Source organism: Sphaerodactylus townsendi, linkage group LG05, assembly GCF_021028975.2.
Source record: "Sphaerodactylus townsendi isolate TG3544 linkage group LG05, MPM_Stown_v2.3, whole genome shotgun sequence".
Lineage (NCBI taxonomy): Eukaryota > Metazoa > Chordata > Lepidosauria > Squamata > Sphaerodactylidae > Sphaerodactylus > Sphaerodactylus townsendi.
In genome coordinates, this window is record NC_059429.1 from 32591624 (window position 1) to 32611210 (window position 19587).

Genomic DNA, 19587 nt, shown 5'->3' on the forward strand with positions numbered 1-19587 from the left:
AGTTCACTGCTCTGCCGGGGGGAGATCCTTTCTGGCTTTCGGGAATGGCCGCTCCCGGTCGGAAACCAGCTTTCCCCGGCCGTCAACTGGATCGAAATCCACGGGGTTCACATTTAAACAATGAGACGCTGCTTCGGAGGGGCCTCTTCCATGCAGCGGACGCCCTGCGCTCCTTTTGGGTCCCCCGCCTACGCTTCTGTTTTGGAAAAGAGGCCTCTTGGCAAGTTTGAGACTGTCTCGGCCCAGAGCAGGAAACTGACAAGAGCTGGGAAGCTCTTGAGAAATGGGTCATCACCGTCATCGCCACCATTAAACGTCCAGCCTGGAGAATAACACCCCTCCCCCTCCATTTCTAACCCCACAGCAAGTCCAAAGGGTGGGTCGCGCTCATTCAGCCTTTCAAATCAAAACTCTGGCATCAAGTTCCTTCTTTCCAACTGTGGCCTCGGTGTGGTCGTTGCAATAAAGTTTCAAGGCTTGATTTGGGGAGGGGGGGGGGGCAGGAAGGGAAACTCGGGAGTCGAGGCCAGAAAAGATCCACGCAGAGAAAGTCCCCTGAGACGCCTCCCCCACCCCCCAACAAAGAGGCTGTCTTTGATAGACTCCCATCCCCGGAGGCCTTTCAGTCCCCCTGCTCTGCATTGTCTGCTTTGCACATGTCGTTGTTTTGATATTTGCAAGAGGGGTGTTTTTTTGTCTGATCCCCCCCTCCCCATTCGTTTGCAGAACATGCCCCCTCTGAGCCCGGAGAAGCCTGCCTTGTGTGCTGGGTGTGGAGGCAAGATCTCCGACAGATATTACCTGCTGGCTGTGGACAAGCAGTGGCACCTCCGGTGTCTTAAGTGCTGTGAATGTAAACTGGCTTTGGAGTCAGAACTCACGTGCTTCGCCAAGGACGGCAGCATTTACTGCAAGGAGGACTATTACAGGTACAGCACTCCCGGGAGGGGGCGGGGAGAGGAAATAACACACCCTGGACGAAGGTAATCTTTTTTAAAAAAAAACATCTTTGCTAAATGGTAACGCTTCTCTGAGATTCCAGAATCTGGAACCTCTTGGGTAGTTCCCGAGCGGGGGCTGATTCACACGTGCTTGTTATCACTGGATGCCTTGACCCCGGTTCATACAGGCACCTACATCAAGGTCATCAGTGTGCACATTGCAAATGATGATCCGTCAGGGACGGCTTGAGAGGCAGGAGATAAAACCTTTCCGGACTGGTGGGCCCCCAATTTGGGCAAATTATACGCACAGATCAACGAAACGGGCATCGTACCCTCTGGCTGGCTGGAAAGGCAGGGGATGCAGCGAACAGTCTGGTCCTAGGCGCGGCCTGCTCTTGAAACCCCTTTGGGCACCACCGGGAGCTCCGCGATAGAAGAACAGCATCGTCTAAATGTGAGAGATCGATACACTTGGAGCTGTTTGCAGGCTAATCCTTCCACCAGTGGAAAGCCAGCAAGGTTTGCATGTGTGAGTCAGCCAGAGGCGCATCAGGGCAGATGGACTTGCGCTGTCAAAGCGCCTCAAAGGCAGTGGAAACACTTCCGACAGTCAGCTGCCAGCCCGCTGTACAGTAAGCAGGTGTGGAGAAATGAAGTAGGTTGCGCAGGTGTCTGCTGCTGCTCCTCATACCTGAGAGAAAATGCCCCTCTTTGGTGTTAGCAAGATCCTGGCTGGCTCTTCACTGGATCCTGCAGCCAAACTGGCCCGGGTGGGTGGACCAGCAGCCGCAGGTGTAGAGGGGAGGCCTAGGAATGCTTGGCAGGTTGCAGGGAAGCGCCGGCTGTCTGGTTTGATCTGACAGGGCTTTGCTCGCACCTGCAAATCGCCTCGTGAATGATGCAGTCAGGCACGCGAACCAGGCCTGGGAGAGCTGCGGCGGCCCTGTCTGGAAAGCAGTCGATTTCCCAGCGGCTGGGAAGACAATGCGGGACTTCAGTGACAACTTCACGGGGCCAAGAGAGCGCCTCCAGGAAGGCCGGCCGAGCTTGGTTTGCCCACCCAGGGCCGCTGGCTGAGAGGAGCAGCCCAAAGATTCACCTGCGCCCCGAAGCACAGCTGAAAAGCGCTGCCTTTCTCGCGCAAGGTTCACCTGCGCCTGGGTCCTCGCTAGGATCTGGGTCCTCCGCGTTTTTCCCTGGAAAGTGCGTTTTCCTGAATTCAGCGGAGCTCTCAGTGGCGAGGCGTGTGCCCAAGAGCGCAGCCCGGAGCCCGGGTTTTCTCTCCGAGGAGACTGCGGGCGCTTCTTTCTTCCGGAGCGCCTGGGCCCGCCCCGGCCCCCCTTTGCACAGCCTCCCCCTGCAGCCAGAGCCGTCCTCGGGAACCCTCCTGCTGGGCAGCCTCGTTAGCGTTGAGCCGCCGGCAGACAAGCCGCGTTTTTGTTTTCTCATTAAAAAGACGCATTTGGGGCTTGCCAGCCTTTCAGGCGCAGTTCAGAGCCGCTGCTGGCCGCCCCCGGACCGTCCCACGCCTCTTGGAAACAATTTCCCATTGATGGCCAGGGGAAGGGGCCTGCGCAGCGCCCAGCCGCAGACTCACATCCAGAACCGGGGCACTGTTAAGCGCAAGCAAGCCCTTCCAAGGGCAGAGGGGCGCGCTCCCATCGGAGTGCCCTCTAGCCCACGACTATCTTTAAGGAGTCGCCAAACCATTGTTTACTTATGTGCGCCGGGGGGGGGGGGTTATTTGGTGCTGTTTTCCAAAATCGTTTCCCCCTCTATTCTTTCCTTCAGTCCGCCTTTTGAAAAAATCAGCCACAACTTGGGGACAGTCACTTCTGCCCAGCCAGAGAGTAAGGGTGCAATCCACAAACAGGGCCCCCAGCTTTCTGACAAGAACCGCGGAGGTGGTGGGGATGAGTTTGAACAGGTTAGGTCCTGGTGGGCCCAGACGGCTCTCAGTTCTCCACTTCCTTAGCAGGAATACAGGGAAGGCGACGGGCTGCAGCTTCCAGGTCAAGGGCTCCCAGGGCGCCTTAAACTCCTTGGCGCTTGACTTCCCCGCGCGACCCGTCTCCCCACGGGTGCAAATGAAAAGGGAGAAGTCCCAGTTCCCAAGTCGCGCCAAAGACCGGCAGGGAGAAACGGATCCCATCAGAGCCTCAGGCCGGGCGTGAAAGTTCACCCTGGATTCGGTTGCCTGGCCTGGAGCTCTGTCAGGAGCGCCCGTCATCTGTTGTCTGGGGTTGGTCAGTGGTCTCGCTTCTAGATCTCACAGTCCTTAGACGCTCGGTCCACATCTGAGGATGTGCGAAGGACAGTGGAATAGCTTTAGGTTTTCTCTAACTGGTGGGGCTTTGCACAGGGTCCCATGTAGCCCGAGTCCGTGCAAGTTTACTCAAAAGTAGGCTTTGCTGAGTTCGGTCGGGAGGACAGGGCTGCAGCAATTCTTGGTGAACTGCAGATTGAATTTTTTTTAAATCCCCTAGATCAATAGACAGTAAATGGATCTGTGTTAATAATATAGCAACAGGACCTGTCTTCTAAGGGGGAGCCTGCTGCGATACACGCGGGCATTATGCAAAAAATGCCTACGCTTCCCACTTGTTCCAACAATTAAGAAGATTTCGACCATTTAAGGTTTCTCCAATTGGGAGAGAAATTGCTGAACCAAACCCCTTGTCTCTTGACCCTTTTAAAGAAGGGTGACAGGCACATCTGAAAGGGCATCAGCAGAGAGGGTATCTGCATGAGGTGTAGGGAAAAAAAGTGGGGGCAGTATAGGTATTGTATATTGTGATTATTTGTGGCACCCGTACCTACAGTTAAGCCAAGTTCGAAGCAGGAGTGATTCTGCACAGCATATTTATAACGAGTTGCAATCGTTATAAATGAACTCGTTTTCCCTTTAGGCGCTCCTAAAGTTTCACTAATTCATTTGTAACGATTGCAACTGTGCGGAATCCACTCTGCAGTTTTAAAGGGAGACTCAAACAGGTGCTTTCCCAGAGGTATACTGCTGTTTCTCAATGCCAATTTCAAGGTTTTTAAACGCAGGCCGTTTTGGCATGGTGGGGAAGCTGACCCCGTCTCTTTCTTTCCCCTACTCCAGTGGAACTAGGGCTCCTGAAAGCCTGTTTCTCCCGGGTTTTAGAGGTCCCCTTCTCCTTAACACTGGTCGGATTGTGTGGCCTTAAAAGGACCTGCTCCGGATTCAGCATGAGATGTGTCTGGACACCATCCGTGCAGGACAGGCCGCTCCTTTGGGCCACAGTCTCCAACTGGCCCTTTGCCATAACTCTACATAGTCTTCCTTCTGGCTGCTTGAGGTGAAGTCTATCCAGACAGCCACTCCCCGCCACACACGCGTGTCCCCGAGGTGTAGCAGTCAGCGCCCCTTCCCGAAGTCCTAAGGGCGACTAGTCTGCGGGGGGAGGGGGGAGAGGGAGCGGGGCGGCCGGGGCCTGGGGGCTCGACCGGCGCTAACTGGCTGTGCTCTTGCCCTCAGAAGGTTCTCCGTGCAGAGATGTGCCCGCTGCCACCTGGGCATCTCGGCCTCGGAGATGGTGATGCGGGCGCGGGACTCGGTCTACCACCTCAGCTGCTTCACCTGCACCACGTGCAACAAGACGCTGACGACGGGCGACCACTTCGGCATGAAGGACAACGTGGTCTACTGCCGGGCGCACTTCGAGAGCCTCCTGCAGGGCGCCGACCCCGCCGCCTACCCGCCGCCGCAGCTGAGCTACACCGAGCTGGCGGGCAAGGGCGGCGGACTGGCCCTGCCCTACTTCAACGGCACCGGCACCGTCCAGAAGGGCCGACCCCGCAAGAGGAAGAGCCCCGCCCTGGGCGTCGATCTGGTCGCTTACAACTCAGGTGAGTGGCGCCCCCTTCCCCCCCCCCGCCGGCCTGCATCTGCCCACCTCTCGCAGGTGCCAGGCCCCTTGGAACATGCGCCCCCCCCCCCCGCTGCTCTGCAAATGGGCCTTGGAAGCATCCCTTGGGGTTGCCAAGGAAGCCCGCTTGGCGATCCTGGCTGGGGACGGTGCCGGCAGCGCTGGCGGTAAAGGCTACCAGACGGGAGGACCCAGCAGCTGGCAAACCCCCCCCCCGTCCCCGTCCCGCAGCTCCGGCTTCCTCCCCTGCTGGGGCTCGGGCAAGGGCTCCTGGTGCGTGGGTGCCCGAGGCCACCTCCCCTCCTGGGACTTTCTGATCCGGGCCAGCCAGCCAGCCCACGTTTGCCCGGAGTTCACCGGGTCCGGTTTCGATGCTTTTCGGAGAAACTTCTCTCTTCTCCTAGTAGAGGAGGTGACTGGAACGGAGGCCCGATTCGTGACGAGGGTTCTCTTCAGAAGAATCATTCACACGTTACTAATTGGGGGAGGCGAGGCGAAAGGGACGACCCGGCAACCCAGGTGGCATCTTTCTAGCTAGCCACGACCTACACGTCATTGACAGCCATAAGACTCTCGGCCGTCCGAGGGCGCGGCTCTTTCTGCCCGACTCTGCCGGTTTCCAACGGGAGCCCCCCGCCCCCCCCTTGAACGGGACGGGAGCGCGGCGGGGGCGGGAAGAGGGCTCAGCCAAGGGGATGTAGGGTCGCCTTGCCCCGTGAAATCGCCCTCGGGCAGGAGAGTCCCCAGCGTGAAAGGGGCCGCGTGCTGTAGCAGGGACAGTCGGATGTTTCTCGCTCCTTGGCTCGACAAACTAGCTTGGAGAGGGGGCTGTGTTTGGGTGCGTGGGGCTCTGGAGGGCAGTGAAGGGTGGCTCGTTGGCTCCGCGGGATCGACCCCCTCTGGGGGGGAACAGGGGCGGAGGTGCGCGGCACTCGTTCCCATTCGGATGAAGCAAAGGGTTCCTTAGGCCAGAACTCGAGCGTGCAACGGTGGGCATATCCCATCCATGATCCAAGGAGGCTCATCGGAGGGGAGGGCTGGATGAATTCTGCCGGCACGAACGGGCCAGACTCGCTAGATCGCGGCTGGCGCTGGCACTGCTGCGCGCGGTACGGAAGACCCCGGGCGTTTGGGCCTCCCTTCCCCCGGACTTTGCTCGGGGTAGAGTAGCCCCCGCCCCCCGGAGGAGGAGGAAATGTGGGCGCCCGCCCCGTTGGGTCTTCAACTGCTGGCCTGAACCTCCCTCCCACCCCCGGAGACCAGGCCACTCTGCCCCACAGCCCCCTCGGCCTGCGGGCCCCCCTTTGGCCAGCCGGAGCGCAAAACGGCTCTCCGGCTGGCCGGGTCCCGGGAGGGAGGGAGGGGGAGGGGGCCCGGCCGGCAGTCCTTGTTCCTGCTTAATTGGAGATGACATCGGAATCTCCGGCCGCCCAGCCGCAGCCAGAGGACGCCGAGGCGCCTCTCCCCTCTGCCAGGGGGCTGCGCGGCATCTCGGGCCGGAAAGGGGGCAGGCTGGTTGGGACCGGCTTGGGCAAGGCGAGGGGCTAGCCCCTGGAACTCGGTGCCCCCCAGAAGCCGCCCTGCCCGGACCAAGGGTGGCCCCGAACACCGCACTTGGCATTAGAAGGAAACGGCCCGGGAGAAAGAGAGGGAGGCACCATCTAACAGATGAACCCCTGCTAGTTTGGCCCTTCAATCTCCGACTCAAATCAACCGGACTGCTGTCCTGCACATCAGTTCCGCCGGAGCTGAAAGGCTTTTACTCGCTTCTAAACAAGAATGTGAAAGGTATCAGCCCCAGGAACGTTCAACATCTCGACCCACTTCCAAGGGACAGCCATGTGGAGTCCCAGACCTTTCCATTCCCATCATTTCTAGATGGGGTATAAAAACCTTCTTCTTGCACTGCAGAAGAAAAAGAAAAAGCGCCCGTCCAATACCTTAATTATAATCATTCATTTTTGCTTTGTAGTGCTTTATAAAATCCCAGCAGAGGATTTAGGATTTGAGGAGAAAAACGTTTGGGTGACTTTGGTAAAGTCAAGCAGCTCTGGGAAACAGAACTGAGAAGGCAAAGAGGCAAAAAAGATATATCAAGAGGGCTTGTCCTGGGTTTCTCCAATGTTTTTGCAAAATCAGTTCCCTTGCACAGGAGACCTTTCTGATACCCATCATATCCCTAAGATACAAAGTGAAGCTATCAACAACAAAACTATCAGCATTTTCCGGCAAAATTGGGCAGTTTGTATGCTCAATTATACTAAAGCCTTCAGAATTTAATATTTCAGGAATAACCAAAATCTGCCAAACTAGTGATTTTATTTTGGAGCCTATCTATTATTTCTATTGTACTGCAGCTTCATTAGTGACATCTTTTAAAAATCTCAAACTGGTTTTACTACCAAATTTTAGTGTAACTAGAACTACAACTTTAAAATGCTTCTGCTTCAAATGAGAGAATTGCAGCGCAATCCTAAACAGATTCATACCATTCTAATTCCATTGACTTTGCACTGCCTAACTGTACATCTTTCCCCATGGGAATTTAAACACTGGCTTAACATAGGCTGAATTGTAACAGGAATAAATAAGGATATCTCTGGCTATTTTTAGGGTACAAGAACAGGTGAACATTCCAACCACACTAAAGCAAACTAGGCAGTCTAGAAAGGTACTTAAATGTTAATATCAGACAAGCCAGGTAATTAAAAAACTCTCTGGATGATGATAATCTGTTCTTGATCACTGCTTACTGGAAAGCAAGAATACCAAAACAAGAGAAAGTCAAGTGTGTGATCCCTCTTCCAGTTCTACTATTATTTTCTGTAAGAGAAGAATTGCAGCCTAGGCAACAGAAGTTTCCAGGCAACAACCTACTTCATCAGATGCTAAGGTGTTGCCTAGAAAAACCTCAGCCCAAATGAACTATTTGATAATCATCACACAATGCCACTGTAAGCAGCTCTTGACTTTTCTGCAGCTGTGATAATATAAACACGTTGGCCAACATGCACACTGCATTGAGAAGTTTCTACCTTCAGTTGGTTGTTGTGGGTTTTCCGGGCTGTGTGGCCGTGGTTTGGTAGATCTTGTTCCTAACATTTTGCCTGCATCTGTGGCCGGCAATTTCAGAGGTGTATCACAGAAAGAAGTGTGTTTCTACCTTCAGTCTCCAATTCCTCCTAAACAAAATTATCAAATGTACACAAATGGTGGAACAGGTTCCCGAGTCATATTAATGGCAAGAGTGAAACATGTCATAGATTCTGATCTATCCCAAACACATGATAAGCCTACACCTATTCTCTCAGAAGTCAGTTCCAACTGATTCAACAGTCTCACAGTCTAAAGCCAAGTAGGATATTTCCAAATAAATATGCATTAGGCTGACCAGGCATATGGAACTAGGAGCTGGTGGCATCATTCAGGGCACATGTGGTACCCTTTTCTGCTTGATGGCAACTCATCAGAATGCTCTGGGGGCTTAGCTTCCTCCAATTCAAAGTCTTTTTGCATGAGGAATATGTCAGGCAGAAGAGAACATTTAAAAAAGGAGCATAGTTACCACAGATCAGTTTCATCAGCTTAAACTGGGGACAATTTGAGCAAAGGGGGGGGGGAACCCTGCTGGTGGAAGCATAAGGTGTTCATAAATTAGTTTTGAAATATTTTTGTATTTGTGGTGTTAATGGTTGTTTTGCAAATTGTTTTCATTCTGTTGTGACCCACATTAAGTGCTGAGATGCTCGGGAGGAAGGTGGGCATAGAAATATTTTAAATAAACACATTGATATTTACATTTCTTGCTCCAATTTTCAAGTAAAACCTTGACATTGGCTGGAATGTACATTTGATTTTATGGGTCTGTTCCACTCCTGTGGCAGTAACCCAGAGAAGTGACAAATTATAAACACAGAGTCATTTTTACTGACTAATCCTTTCAATGTTTACTTGGAAGCCAGTCTAATTGAATTCAAGAATATTTGCATGGGATCACACATGTAGACTGCTTTGAGGTGTCCATTCAGAGCAAAAGTCAAATGATCTCTATCTGATTTATTTACACAGAGCAGCCTTAACATTGCATATGAATGTGTAAATGTGCCTTTCAGTTTTAGGGCTCAGTCCCTTCACACTGCCTTTTCAGGAACAAATCACACCTGTCTCCAAATTCTTTTCCCTGTAGCATTTGGTTTGATGCCTTATGGGCCTTGAATCAATTATACAGTATCTTGACAATAATTTTAATGTTACTTTAACATCTGCATATATAAACGCTTACATATGCAGATGTGAAATAATATTGAATAACTATTAAGAGACTATAACAATGCCCTTAAGGCTACAGTCCTATGATACTTACTTGGGAATACACTGAACTCTATTTACTTCTGAGTGAATAGATCCACACAGGATCATAGATGTAAACTTCTTTTACAAGATTTGGGATTGTGTCAAAAGTCTGTGGGCTCTGGTGCTTTAAAAACTTGTGTAGAAGAAGGGATTTCAACTGATGTGTTTTTCCCCCATAGAGTTGCAGTGAAGAGAAGAATGCACTTGGTGGCATTTTCTCTTTTGTTTGGGAAGGGGGCATTCATCCTCTTATTCCAAGGTTCCTATTTTGAGAGATGTGTTGAGTTTTTTGCATGATGACTGAAGCATCTTTAAATAGGGGGTTAGACAATTCAAGGAACTCAACCAAACTGAAATATTTGGAAGACAGAGCACTGGGTTTTAAAAGACCTCACTGCACATAATATATGTGGCATTTGACGTCTATGCTCCTCACCCATCCTTCCTTGGGGTGGGAGCTGCATTTCAGTCTGGGCTCAAGCAGGAGCTTTTTCCACCAGTAAAAACATTGCTGTCTCCAAATCCTTTTCTCCGAAAATTCTAATTCCCAACATGCTGGGACTGTCAAATGACTGTAGCAGTGACCTCTGGTGGCTTCTGAAGGGAGAAATCCTCAAAAAGAGAGGAAGGCAGGGCAGAGAGGGCTGGAGGAGAAAGTTTTTACATTTTGAGCTGGCTGTTGCTGATGTGTTCGTCTTGAACATGAGAGACGACGAAAGATGGCAGATTATACAAAGTCAGTTTCCACCCATTTGCCAAGCTTCCTTCTGAAGCATTAGTAATTCAGAACAAAAACAGAAATAAACTAGGTTTGACTTCTTTTAAAAAAAATTGGGATTATGTCAAAACTCTGCAGGCTCTTGTACATTCAAACGCTTGTCTGGAAGAAAGAATATTTTAGAAAATAATTTTGCCTGATTTATTTTCCTGTCACCACAGTGCTGGCATGGTAGGGGGAGTTGTACACGGTGGCATTTTTCTTTCTATGCAGCCTTCCCAAATGCTGTAAACATAGCAGCCCTTGTAAAAAGACAGTATACAACACAGTAATGTGAGGGCCAGTTCAGCCTAGTAAAGTCTCCTGCCCCCAATTGTAAGCCCCCCCCCCTTTGTGCAGCCTTATCTGTCTCAAAAGCCCTCAGGTCCATTACAAAAATCCCAAGGCAAATCCTTTTCCCTAAAGTCCAGCCCACTCTTCCTTTTCCAGGGAGTTTGCTTTGGAGTTCGCTAGTTTATAAGTGTAAATGAATCATCTCTGTAGATCATGAAAGTCTAGCCCTTCTGTATCTGTAAATCCATTTTTTAGAATGACGAAGTGACAGTTAGAATGTGGGATTTTAAAATGATATATTTTTTTTAAAAGAGAAGAGTAAGGCTGGGAGGTCAGAGGTACTGATAAGAGCTTAAGAAAGATACTGGCCTGCTTGTTATGGGGTACTTCCTTATGCCTTTGAGGAGATCATATATCTTCCCCGAATCCCTCTAGGGCTCTATGTTTTCTTGATTGCTTCGACAATAAATTTTATCTGACTCTGTATTTTCACACTCAAAGCAATTTCCACATTTTCCTTATCATGTTTTAAGCACATATTAGGAAATTATATCTTTGGATTTTTAAAATGATTTTCCCCTCAATTCATAGTTCCAGCTCTGTATATGTACTATTTAAAACCTATAAAAATTGCAGGATTGTGTTTCAAACAACAAAACACAAGTAAGGCTGCAATCCTACACATTTACTTGAGAAGTGAAGCCAGTGAAACATATTTTCAAGTGGGATGCATAGGTGTTCAGTGTTAAATAGTAGCAATTAAAACACATCATAGCCACTAATAATAGCCAGGAAAAGTTGGTGTATAGAGGAATATTGTTAGTGGCAAAAAAAAAAAAAAAGCAAGGAAATGGGTTGATTACTGTCCTGGGACAAGGACTTCTGAGGTTGATGCAATCATGCCAAAGATACTGTAACCCAATTATACTTGTATCTGAGAAACAAAGAACACTGAGCAAGACCACCCCCCCGCCCCCCCCCCCACTTTTCTGTTTCTGATTTGAGGGGGTTAGGAATGAAGATCCCACATAATTCAGTGGGCCCTAGATCAAGCTGCAGATTTCAGAGTAACTTTTACATTAAATATTTCTCAATTGGAATTTTAGTTGTATATTTTAAAAGAACAGAATTTCCTTTTCTTTTAAAAAGAACAGTATTTCTTCTAAATATAAGCTTGCAAGAAACAAATTCTGACTGGCAGAAATTCTGACTAGCATACAGCATTAGACTGTTTGAATACTTGGTACAATCTAGAATAGCAAACCTTTGGGTCTGATGTTTTTACTTATAATCTAAGCATGTGAAGCCTTTTCTGTTTTCAAAAGCATGGCCAGCCTAACTGTAAGTTCCTCTAAGTGGCACCTGGACTCTTGAGGAAAATGTTTTAGGATAGAAACTTGACTGAATTGGTTTACACTTTATACTAAAAAGGATGTCACGTGTAATCAGGTGCCCAACGATCAAATACAGATAATGGAAGCCAAAATTCTCTTAAAATAGGAAGCTAGTCATCATGAAAAGTACATTGTACAAGCTCAGTATACTATTATCTTGACAATTATGGAAATAATTCTTTTTTCCCCCCCAAAATGGAATGCAATATGTTAACTTTAGTAAACAGAAAATAACAACCATGTAGGAAAGTGGCAGGGCAATATAAAGTCCCATGTAGGATTCCTACTTAGGAATGCACCTTCAGCTTATATTCATACTGTGATTTAGAGTAGAGTCTGGGGTGAATTAGACATGCTGAATGGAGGCTATTTTAAATTGCTCCCTGTGGTGTCAGCCTTCCTTGTGCAGACTGTTTTGGTGCAGCTAATTGGTGATAGGGTTGCCAACTTCTCAGTCAGCCCATAAATGTGCAGGTGATATTATTTATCTCGATGCTATGAAAAGCTTAATCTGAAACAAAGTATTGTTAAAGGCACAAAAGTAGACCAAACTACTTTTTCTGGTCAGTTGGCAATCCCAATGGAAAGCGGGTTGTTTGCAAGGACAGGAAGCCCAGTGTTGGGAGGCAGGCTCTTTTTACATCAGTTTTGAAGCATGCTTCACCCTGGTTGGATTTACTGGACATTTGGGAAGTTAATGCTAGCAGTATTTGTGATATAGTGAGAATCATCAGGGGAAAAATAAATCCTAAACATAAATATGTCCTCTTTCATATTATTATATTATGCATTTTACATGTGTATTTACCTTGAAAATCTTTGTGGAAAGATATTGCTCAGAGCTAGAAAAACAACACAGAGGTAAATGCCTGCAAGAGTTGATCCAAAGCCAAGGCAACTTCCTTTCCCAGACAATATAATGTATCCTATTTCTTTAGATGCCTACCCTTAGTCATGAATGCAGTAACTTTGCAGCTGAACCCTAAGACAATTGCGGGAGCCAAACATCACTGCAAATCCCTTTTCATTTTGATGCCACAAAATGGAATTTCTTTTCATCATCTTTAGAGAATGCTGAAATAATTTCCCATTTCTTAAGCCATGAGAAGTCCCATGATATTTTTATTCATGATCAATGAGATGTTATTTATGGATTATATAGGCCTTCAAGTAACTTAAGTGTTTTTGTTCTGGGAAGTGAATATTTACTGTTAACATTTTACAGAGGGGGAAATGAGGCTGAGAAGTGGTTATGTCTACCCATAATCTAAAAGGAGCCTGCCCAACATGTGGCTATCAAGCCAATGGGTTACCACTCAAGTCTTATGGCCTGCTAAGTTCTGAGCAACATGAAATGGATTGTGCACCACTCAGTGGATGTGCTGTATGCAAGTTTATATAGAACATTCAAGAGATTGGATTTGAATCCATTTTCTGCATCTAAGTCCCCATACCCACTAGATCAAAATGATGAAAAGACTATATATGGGCATTCATGAAGTACAGTTTTAGGTACCTAAATTACTTATGGAGGGTGGTATAATCCTGAGAATTTAGCTTTGGAAATTGGAGTACAAATTTGCTCCTGTAAGCAGCACTCTTACGTGGCCTTTGCAGAAGTAACCGTAGGTGCTCCCAGATGATGCAAACATTATTTTCTTTGCAAATTTTATAAAACGTTTGTTTGATCCAGTCTTAATTGTACATGTGCTGTAACTTGTCATAAGAAGGCATATCTGACCAGGAGAAACTTCACCAACCCACCTTCATCTCTATCACCTGGCTACCCCTTCCCCTGAAAAGAACAGTCCTCTCCTTCCCCTGTAAGAGTTTCCATGCTGTTGCTGATATTGCTTTGACTAGAAGGGAGTGCCCATGAGTGCACGTGAGCTGCCCACAGTATATCTTTTACAAAGATGTAAAGTTAACAGTGATATCTTGGATGGGGTGAAGTCTCTGGGTGAAGTCATCCAAATTGGATGAAAGATGTCACAGCAAGAAACGTTTACCAGTGGGAACAAAAAATGGTTGTAGATATAAAAATGAACATTTGCGATACAAATGTTCCCACAAAACTTTTGAAACAAATATTAATTTGAAATTTAAAAAACAAAACAAAAAGAAGTATCCCTAGTTCAGACAGCAAATGACTACTACTTATGATAGAATGTACAAATTAGCAAAAATGCAGCAATTAATAATAAAATAAGGGTGTTATTCAAGGAGAAAAGCAACAATCTAAGAAAAATACTTTGAATAGTGTCAATAATGGAGAAGATAGTATGGAATTCCCCACTTCAGTCTTAGTGATGCCATAGATTAAGGGACCGTAAGCATTTAATGCAAATAAATTTCACAGGACAGGATCCTGACATAGATAACCTCAGAAACTTAAGGAGTATTACTGAATATTAGTCTCATCCTCTGACATGTTGAAAGGGCCCCTGTGAACAAGCACAGTGGTCTTTAACATCTGTTATATGAAGGGCCACAATTCAGATTTGCTTCTTGTGGAGCACCATCTTCTGGCTATCATGTGGAATGATGCAGGAATAATCCCTTGCACAAATCCTTCCCAAGGTTTTGAAAAAGCTCTGTACATTTGGCTCCTTTTATTGATCATCTTTCCATTTCTGAGCTTCCCCAGCCACTGCTCTGCTGCAGTTGTTTTATAGTTTAAATGTTAAAAAATCATACGTGAAAGTAGCTTGCCTCTTCATCATGTAACAGAAACTTCTCTGAAAACTCAGTGTCTTCAGCTTTTTGTCATTCATTTCAGTTAACATCTCAGGAACCACTTGGCCCTGCTTTTAGGGATCATGTTTTAAGAATCAGATAACTTGTATCTGTTGATTTGCCTTTCACAGAGCAGTGGAAAGAATATTGTTTAAAAAATCTTTTCTTTTTTATGGGAGAGGGAGGGAAAATGCAGATGTGAGATGCTTTAACTCTTTTTTTAATATATAAACTATAAAATCTAAGTCTCCATGGACTGATGTAATGTTCAGTGTATAATGTAGGCTTCTCCATCGTTTTCTCAAGGGTGGGGATTGGCTAAGCTTCCTAGATAAATCTAGCAAACTGTTGGGAAGTAGTCCAAGCTGTCCGGTGTGTGTGGAAATGATGCTCACACACATGCTTTAAATACAGACCAATTAAATTCCTTTACAACTGATCATTAACATTTCTTTCAGTTTGTTTCGGTTGCTTTGTGACCGAAGCAGTGCTGTTGGAAGTCTCTTCCCTTCCCACACAGGATTGAGCTGGCTTTGTTAAGCAGATCCCAAAAAGTGATCACGTTTTTTTCCAGGGTTAATAGTTAAAGCACATCTACTCACACCCACAGTCCTAAACACATTGCACAGCATCCCCAGTATCCACTTATTTTAACATAATAGGATCAGGGTGTTAGAAGACTTGTTATTTCTCTTGGTAACTGTCTCCGTTCAGCTGCACAAGTACAGCTGCAGTATCAATGCACACACACACACAAAACTTGTGAGAGAATAGTTTGCAATATATCCCCTTTCCCCCCAAAGACATAATCCTATTAAGGATACTTTCAAATGTCTGTGAGGCAGTTAGTTTTGAACAGAATACAAAACGTCTGTGGATTTGAATTTATTGCCTCTAAGAGTTGGTTTTGGGAGGGAAGGCAACACGATCCCATCAGACCTTGGAAGCTAAGCAAAGTTGGTGCTTGGAAGGGAGATCTCCAAGAAAGGCTCTACAGACAATGGCCAACCACCTCTCCTTAATGATTTGGCTTGAAAGTCCCTTGTTGGAGTTATTATAAGTCATCTGTGACTTGACAGCACTTCTCACACTCACACATGGGCTGGTTCAGCTCTTCTACAGCACACAGCAGTGGTCTTCAATCTCTCAAGATCCAGGACACCTCTTAACCAATGAATTGCAAGCATGTGACAGGAAGTAACATATCAGTCTCACTGCAGGAAGAAGAGCCCTGCTTTTGCTAAAAAAAATCCTATCCACTACCCAACTTGCTCCATTCAGCTTGCTTGCTAAGGAATTAAGGAGGTGTGGCATTTAGGGGTAGGATTTAACAAGTCATTTGCTTAACAATATCAGAGGCAGACTTTTTACTTAATCTGTACACCACCATTTCCCAAAATGGAACAAGAAATAAAAAGCCACATATATGACTAGCCATATGTGAATATCGTCTGAACTAAAACAGTATGGTGCTACTAACATATGAAAGTCCTGGAGAGTAATTTGAGAATTCAGGCGTAGGGTGGAGACATTTAAGGATACATACTATAGCTATTAATGTTTTGTTACAGGCCAGGATTATTGTTTCTCTGTTTCTCCAAGTACAAATATGGATTTCTGTGATGCATGGAGAAATATGATGTATGTAGAAAAGGCTAAGCATCTTTTCTCTTCTCTGCTGAAAACCACCCCTTTCCAAATTGTGCTTGGCAGAAAAGTGACTTTCAGGCTTCAGAAGGTGGCTGCATAACATGGAGTTCTAACCACAGTTGGCTGATTTTTAGCTTGCAAAATTTTGAAAGTATGACGAGCAAGGTTTTAAATGATTCTTTGGGAACACACAGCAAAGTTCTTTTCCCTCAGGGAACAGGCCTGTCTCAAAAATAATGCTAAAGGAGTGAAACCTGGCAGGCTTGCTCTCAAAACACTGGCTCCCTTAGCAGATGTGGATCCAAGGGATATAATGCATGTTTAAAGCCGGAAAATATCATTTTGGTCCCTTTTGCATTGCAGCATAAAAAACACTTATCCTCCATCCCCTTTTATTCATCTAATGCTGAAAGAAATGGTCGAATTCTGGACTGCATGACTTCTGGTCACAGGTGTGGTGTATGTATACATTTGTGATATTTCCGAATCACTCTTCTGCATGTAAAAAGCAAATGGATTAAGGATTATGTCTTTCCCTCTGATGTACTAGTTTATAATATACAGAGTGCTTAAAAAAATAAGATGAACACCAACCTTGGTATTACACTGGCCTGGCAAATGTCCCATGCAGTGAAATATGTCAGACTTCTGCTCTCTTCTACCACGAAGACAGCAGACAAATAGAACCTCCAGCCCACTCCTTGTTGTCTTGTTTGGCTTTTCGGAACAGGTTGTAATGAAAATGAGGCAGATCATCTGGACAGAGACCAGCAGCCTTACCCCCCATCTCAGAAGACCAAGCGTATGCGCACTTCTTTTAAACACCACCAGCTTCGTACCATGAAGTCCTACTTTGCCATTAATCACAACCCAGATGCCAAGGACCTCAAACAGCTTGCCCAGAAAACGGGCCTAACCAAGAGAGTTCTGCAGGTAAGAGGTCTTCCTTACAAATTTTCTCCCAAATGCTCTTCCCCACCTAAAAGTAGCACAACCCTTATTTCAAGGTTTTGAATTTCCCTAGTGAATTTCCCTAATACATTTTGTCCCTAAACAGATACATAAAGAGTTAAGGCATTTAGACTGTATGATCCAAAAGCAAGAAAGAAATTCTGAAGTGGGGTATGAGGCTACAGTTCCTGGGATTGCAAGAGCAACCCACCTTGACAGGAGCAACCTTCTGCTCTGAGCAGGGTGGAAGATCTACAACCTTCATGTGGTGTCTCTCCTGATTTAAAATACTAACAATTTATTGCTCATTTAAGGCAAATAAGCTGTTAGCACTGAGCACCCAGGCATGCTGTAAATAACAGAATCTCCCTCCCCCCCCCCCTGTTATATGAAGCACATATTTTAGTTATAATTGTAATTGCTAAATTTCTCCATATTTGTTGGGTGCAAGTAATATTGAGGATCCTCCTTTTAAATTAAGGGATGCTTTTTCTGATTGGTAACCCCATGTAATATATCTATTGTTGGACTTCGTCAGGATGCAGGCAGGAATAGCATGTCTGAAACCTCCTCCATAGAAAAGCCTTGTCTATGTACATAAAACTAAGTGTTTATAGAGTGGGGAAGGAGAAAATTCTAGCTTTTCCCTAACATATTAGTTTTGGCTACAGAGGGGGAGTACTCGTTTGTTTGTTTACATGGAGAGAATTTGAACACAACAATCCTACCACCCACTGCCTGCAGTCAGTGATGTAGGTATAGATTTTTTATGGGGGGGTTCGAGGGCGGGACCACAGCCCCACCTGCCCCTGGGGGCGTGGCCACGCCTCCCGAAGCCCCACCCCAGCCTCAGTGCTTATAAAAGCAGCTCTTCGAGGTCAGGGATGGCAGACTCCCCTGCCCCGCCAGCCCCCCCGACTGGGTTCCCAGCTGGCAGTCACTTCTGCCCTCCCCTCTGGGTAGAGGTGTAGCTAGGGAAAATGGAGTCTGGTGCAAAATCTGAGTTTTGCAGGGGGCCCCGGGTGGCCACTGTGATGCTGGAATCCATCCCAAAACAGCATCACTGTCAATGGTGTTTAAACTAGGGAGCCCAGATTCTCCTTTTAAATCCACCTTAAAGGGAGAATCTGGGGTCCCCAGTTAAAACAACATTGAAAGTGATGCTGTTTTGGGGTGGATTATTTCCCACCCTGAAACAGCATCACCTTCAATGTTTAAACTGGGGACCTCAGATTCTCCCTTTAAATCCATGCCGAAGGGTGTGGATTTAAAAGGAGAATCTGAGGAAATATGGGGGGTGCCTGCTGTCAGGGGTGCAATTATTAAGCTAGCAGCACCAAACTTTCTGAGTATCTTTAGGAGACTCTCTTGATAATACCACCCAGGTTGGATGAAGTTTGGTTCAGAGGGTCCAAAGTTATGGACCCTCAAATGTGTAGCCCCCATCTTCTATTAGCTCCCATTGGAAACAATGGGGGATGGGGCATCCCCTTTGGGAGTCCATAACTTTGGACCCCCTGAACCAAACCTCACTTAACCTGGGTGGTATTATGGTGCTGCTAGCCTAAGAATTGCGCCCCCTGCAGGCCAAAAAACAGAAAAACAAAAAATTACAAAAAACCAAATGGGGCGGAGCTTCGGACATGTAATGGGGGGGATGAACCCGAGAACCCCCCCTTACCTACGTCCTTGCCTGCAGTCCAGCAATCAATATATCACATGGAATTCCTTCATCTAAGGCTGGATTCTTGTGCCAGGTTTATATTTAAAAGCACTTTAACTTGTTATATTTACATGTTGAGCACATCTTTGGAATGCACAGCACTGAACAGCTTTACATCATCCAGGCTGTGAGAAATATTTTACTAAGTGACATATTCCAAAGTACTGATCACCATGGAAAGATGGTAGAAACTCATTTTGTGGTGATTTTCCCACATTAAAAATGAATGCAAGATTCTGGTCTCAGATACTGCAGCACATCACATGTTAACATTACCCCTAGTTTCCTGTATGTTGTATTCCAGATCCATAGACACTATCAAAAATGAATAGCAGAGGTTTAAATGAAAGGGATATGACTAAATGAAAAACCAGCACAGTTCTGAAATCCCCTCTTTGCTTTCCATGTAAGAAAATGGGAGATAGTACTTTTTATCCTGTATTAGTTCTTAAGGGTTTAAAATGTTGTAGTAAGTTTACAATTCCAAACACAAAACTCAGTCTACCCACCTTTTACTAAAATGCTGTTGCAATTAACAAATAGTGAGTTAGCCTATCAAAGTAGTTCCTTTCTAGAATAAGTGGGTAAACAGAATTTTTCAAATCTATCACTAGTATTATTTCCTCATAGTCTCTAGAAATGCATTTTACCAGCGCCTATAGATTGAGGTGTAGCATATGAATAGAAGAATGTAAAAATCAAAATAAAGTATTTTGTTATGATAGTGGTTTCCATACAATGTTCATGAGAATCCTGGAGTTCCTTGGGAACTTATCATATATTTTCAATCAGAAATTGAGTAATTGTAAAAAACCTTTTCCAAGAGATCATTTGCCCAGCATCATAAATTTACCTCCGTAATGCACAGCTGCAGGAAGGTATGACAGAG

At 46.2% G+C, this 19587-nt stretch overlaps 1 protein-coding gene across 3 annotated transcripts in view; it reads left to right on the forward strand.

Annotated features, from left to right (window-relative positions):
* Nucleotides 1–19587, forward strand: part of LHX9 (LIM homeobox 9) — a 31555-nt gene that overhangs the window by 3389 nt on the left and 8579 nt on the right. For 2 of the 3 annotated variants that reach the window (XM_048496349.1, XM_048496352.1), the window contains exons 2-4: nucleotides 727–929; nucleotides 4450–4820; nucleotides 16755–16957. In XM_048496349.1, the coding sequence (XP_048352306.1) occupies nucleotides 727–929; nucleotides 4450–4820; nucleotides 16755–16957 (777 nt within the window). The remainder of the gene's footprint in view (nucleotides 1–726; nucleotides 930–4449; nucleotides 4821–16754; nucleotides 16958–19587) is intronic. The other variant, XM_048496351.1, reaches the window with a different exon arrangement.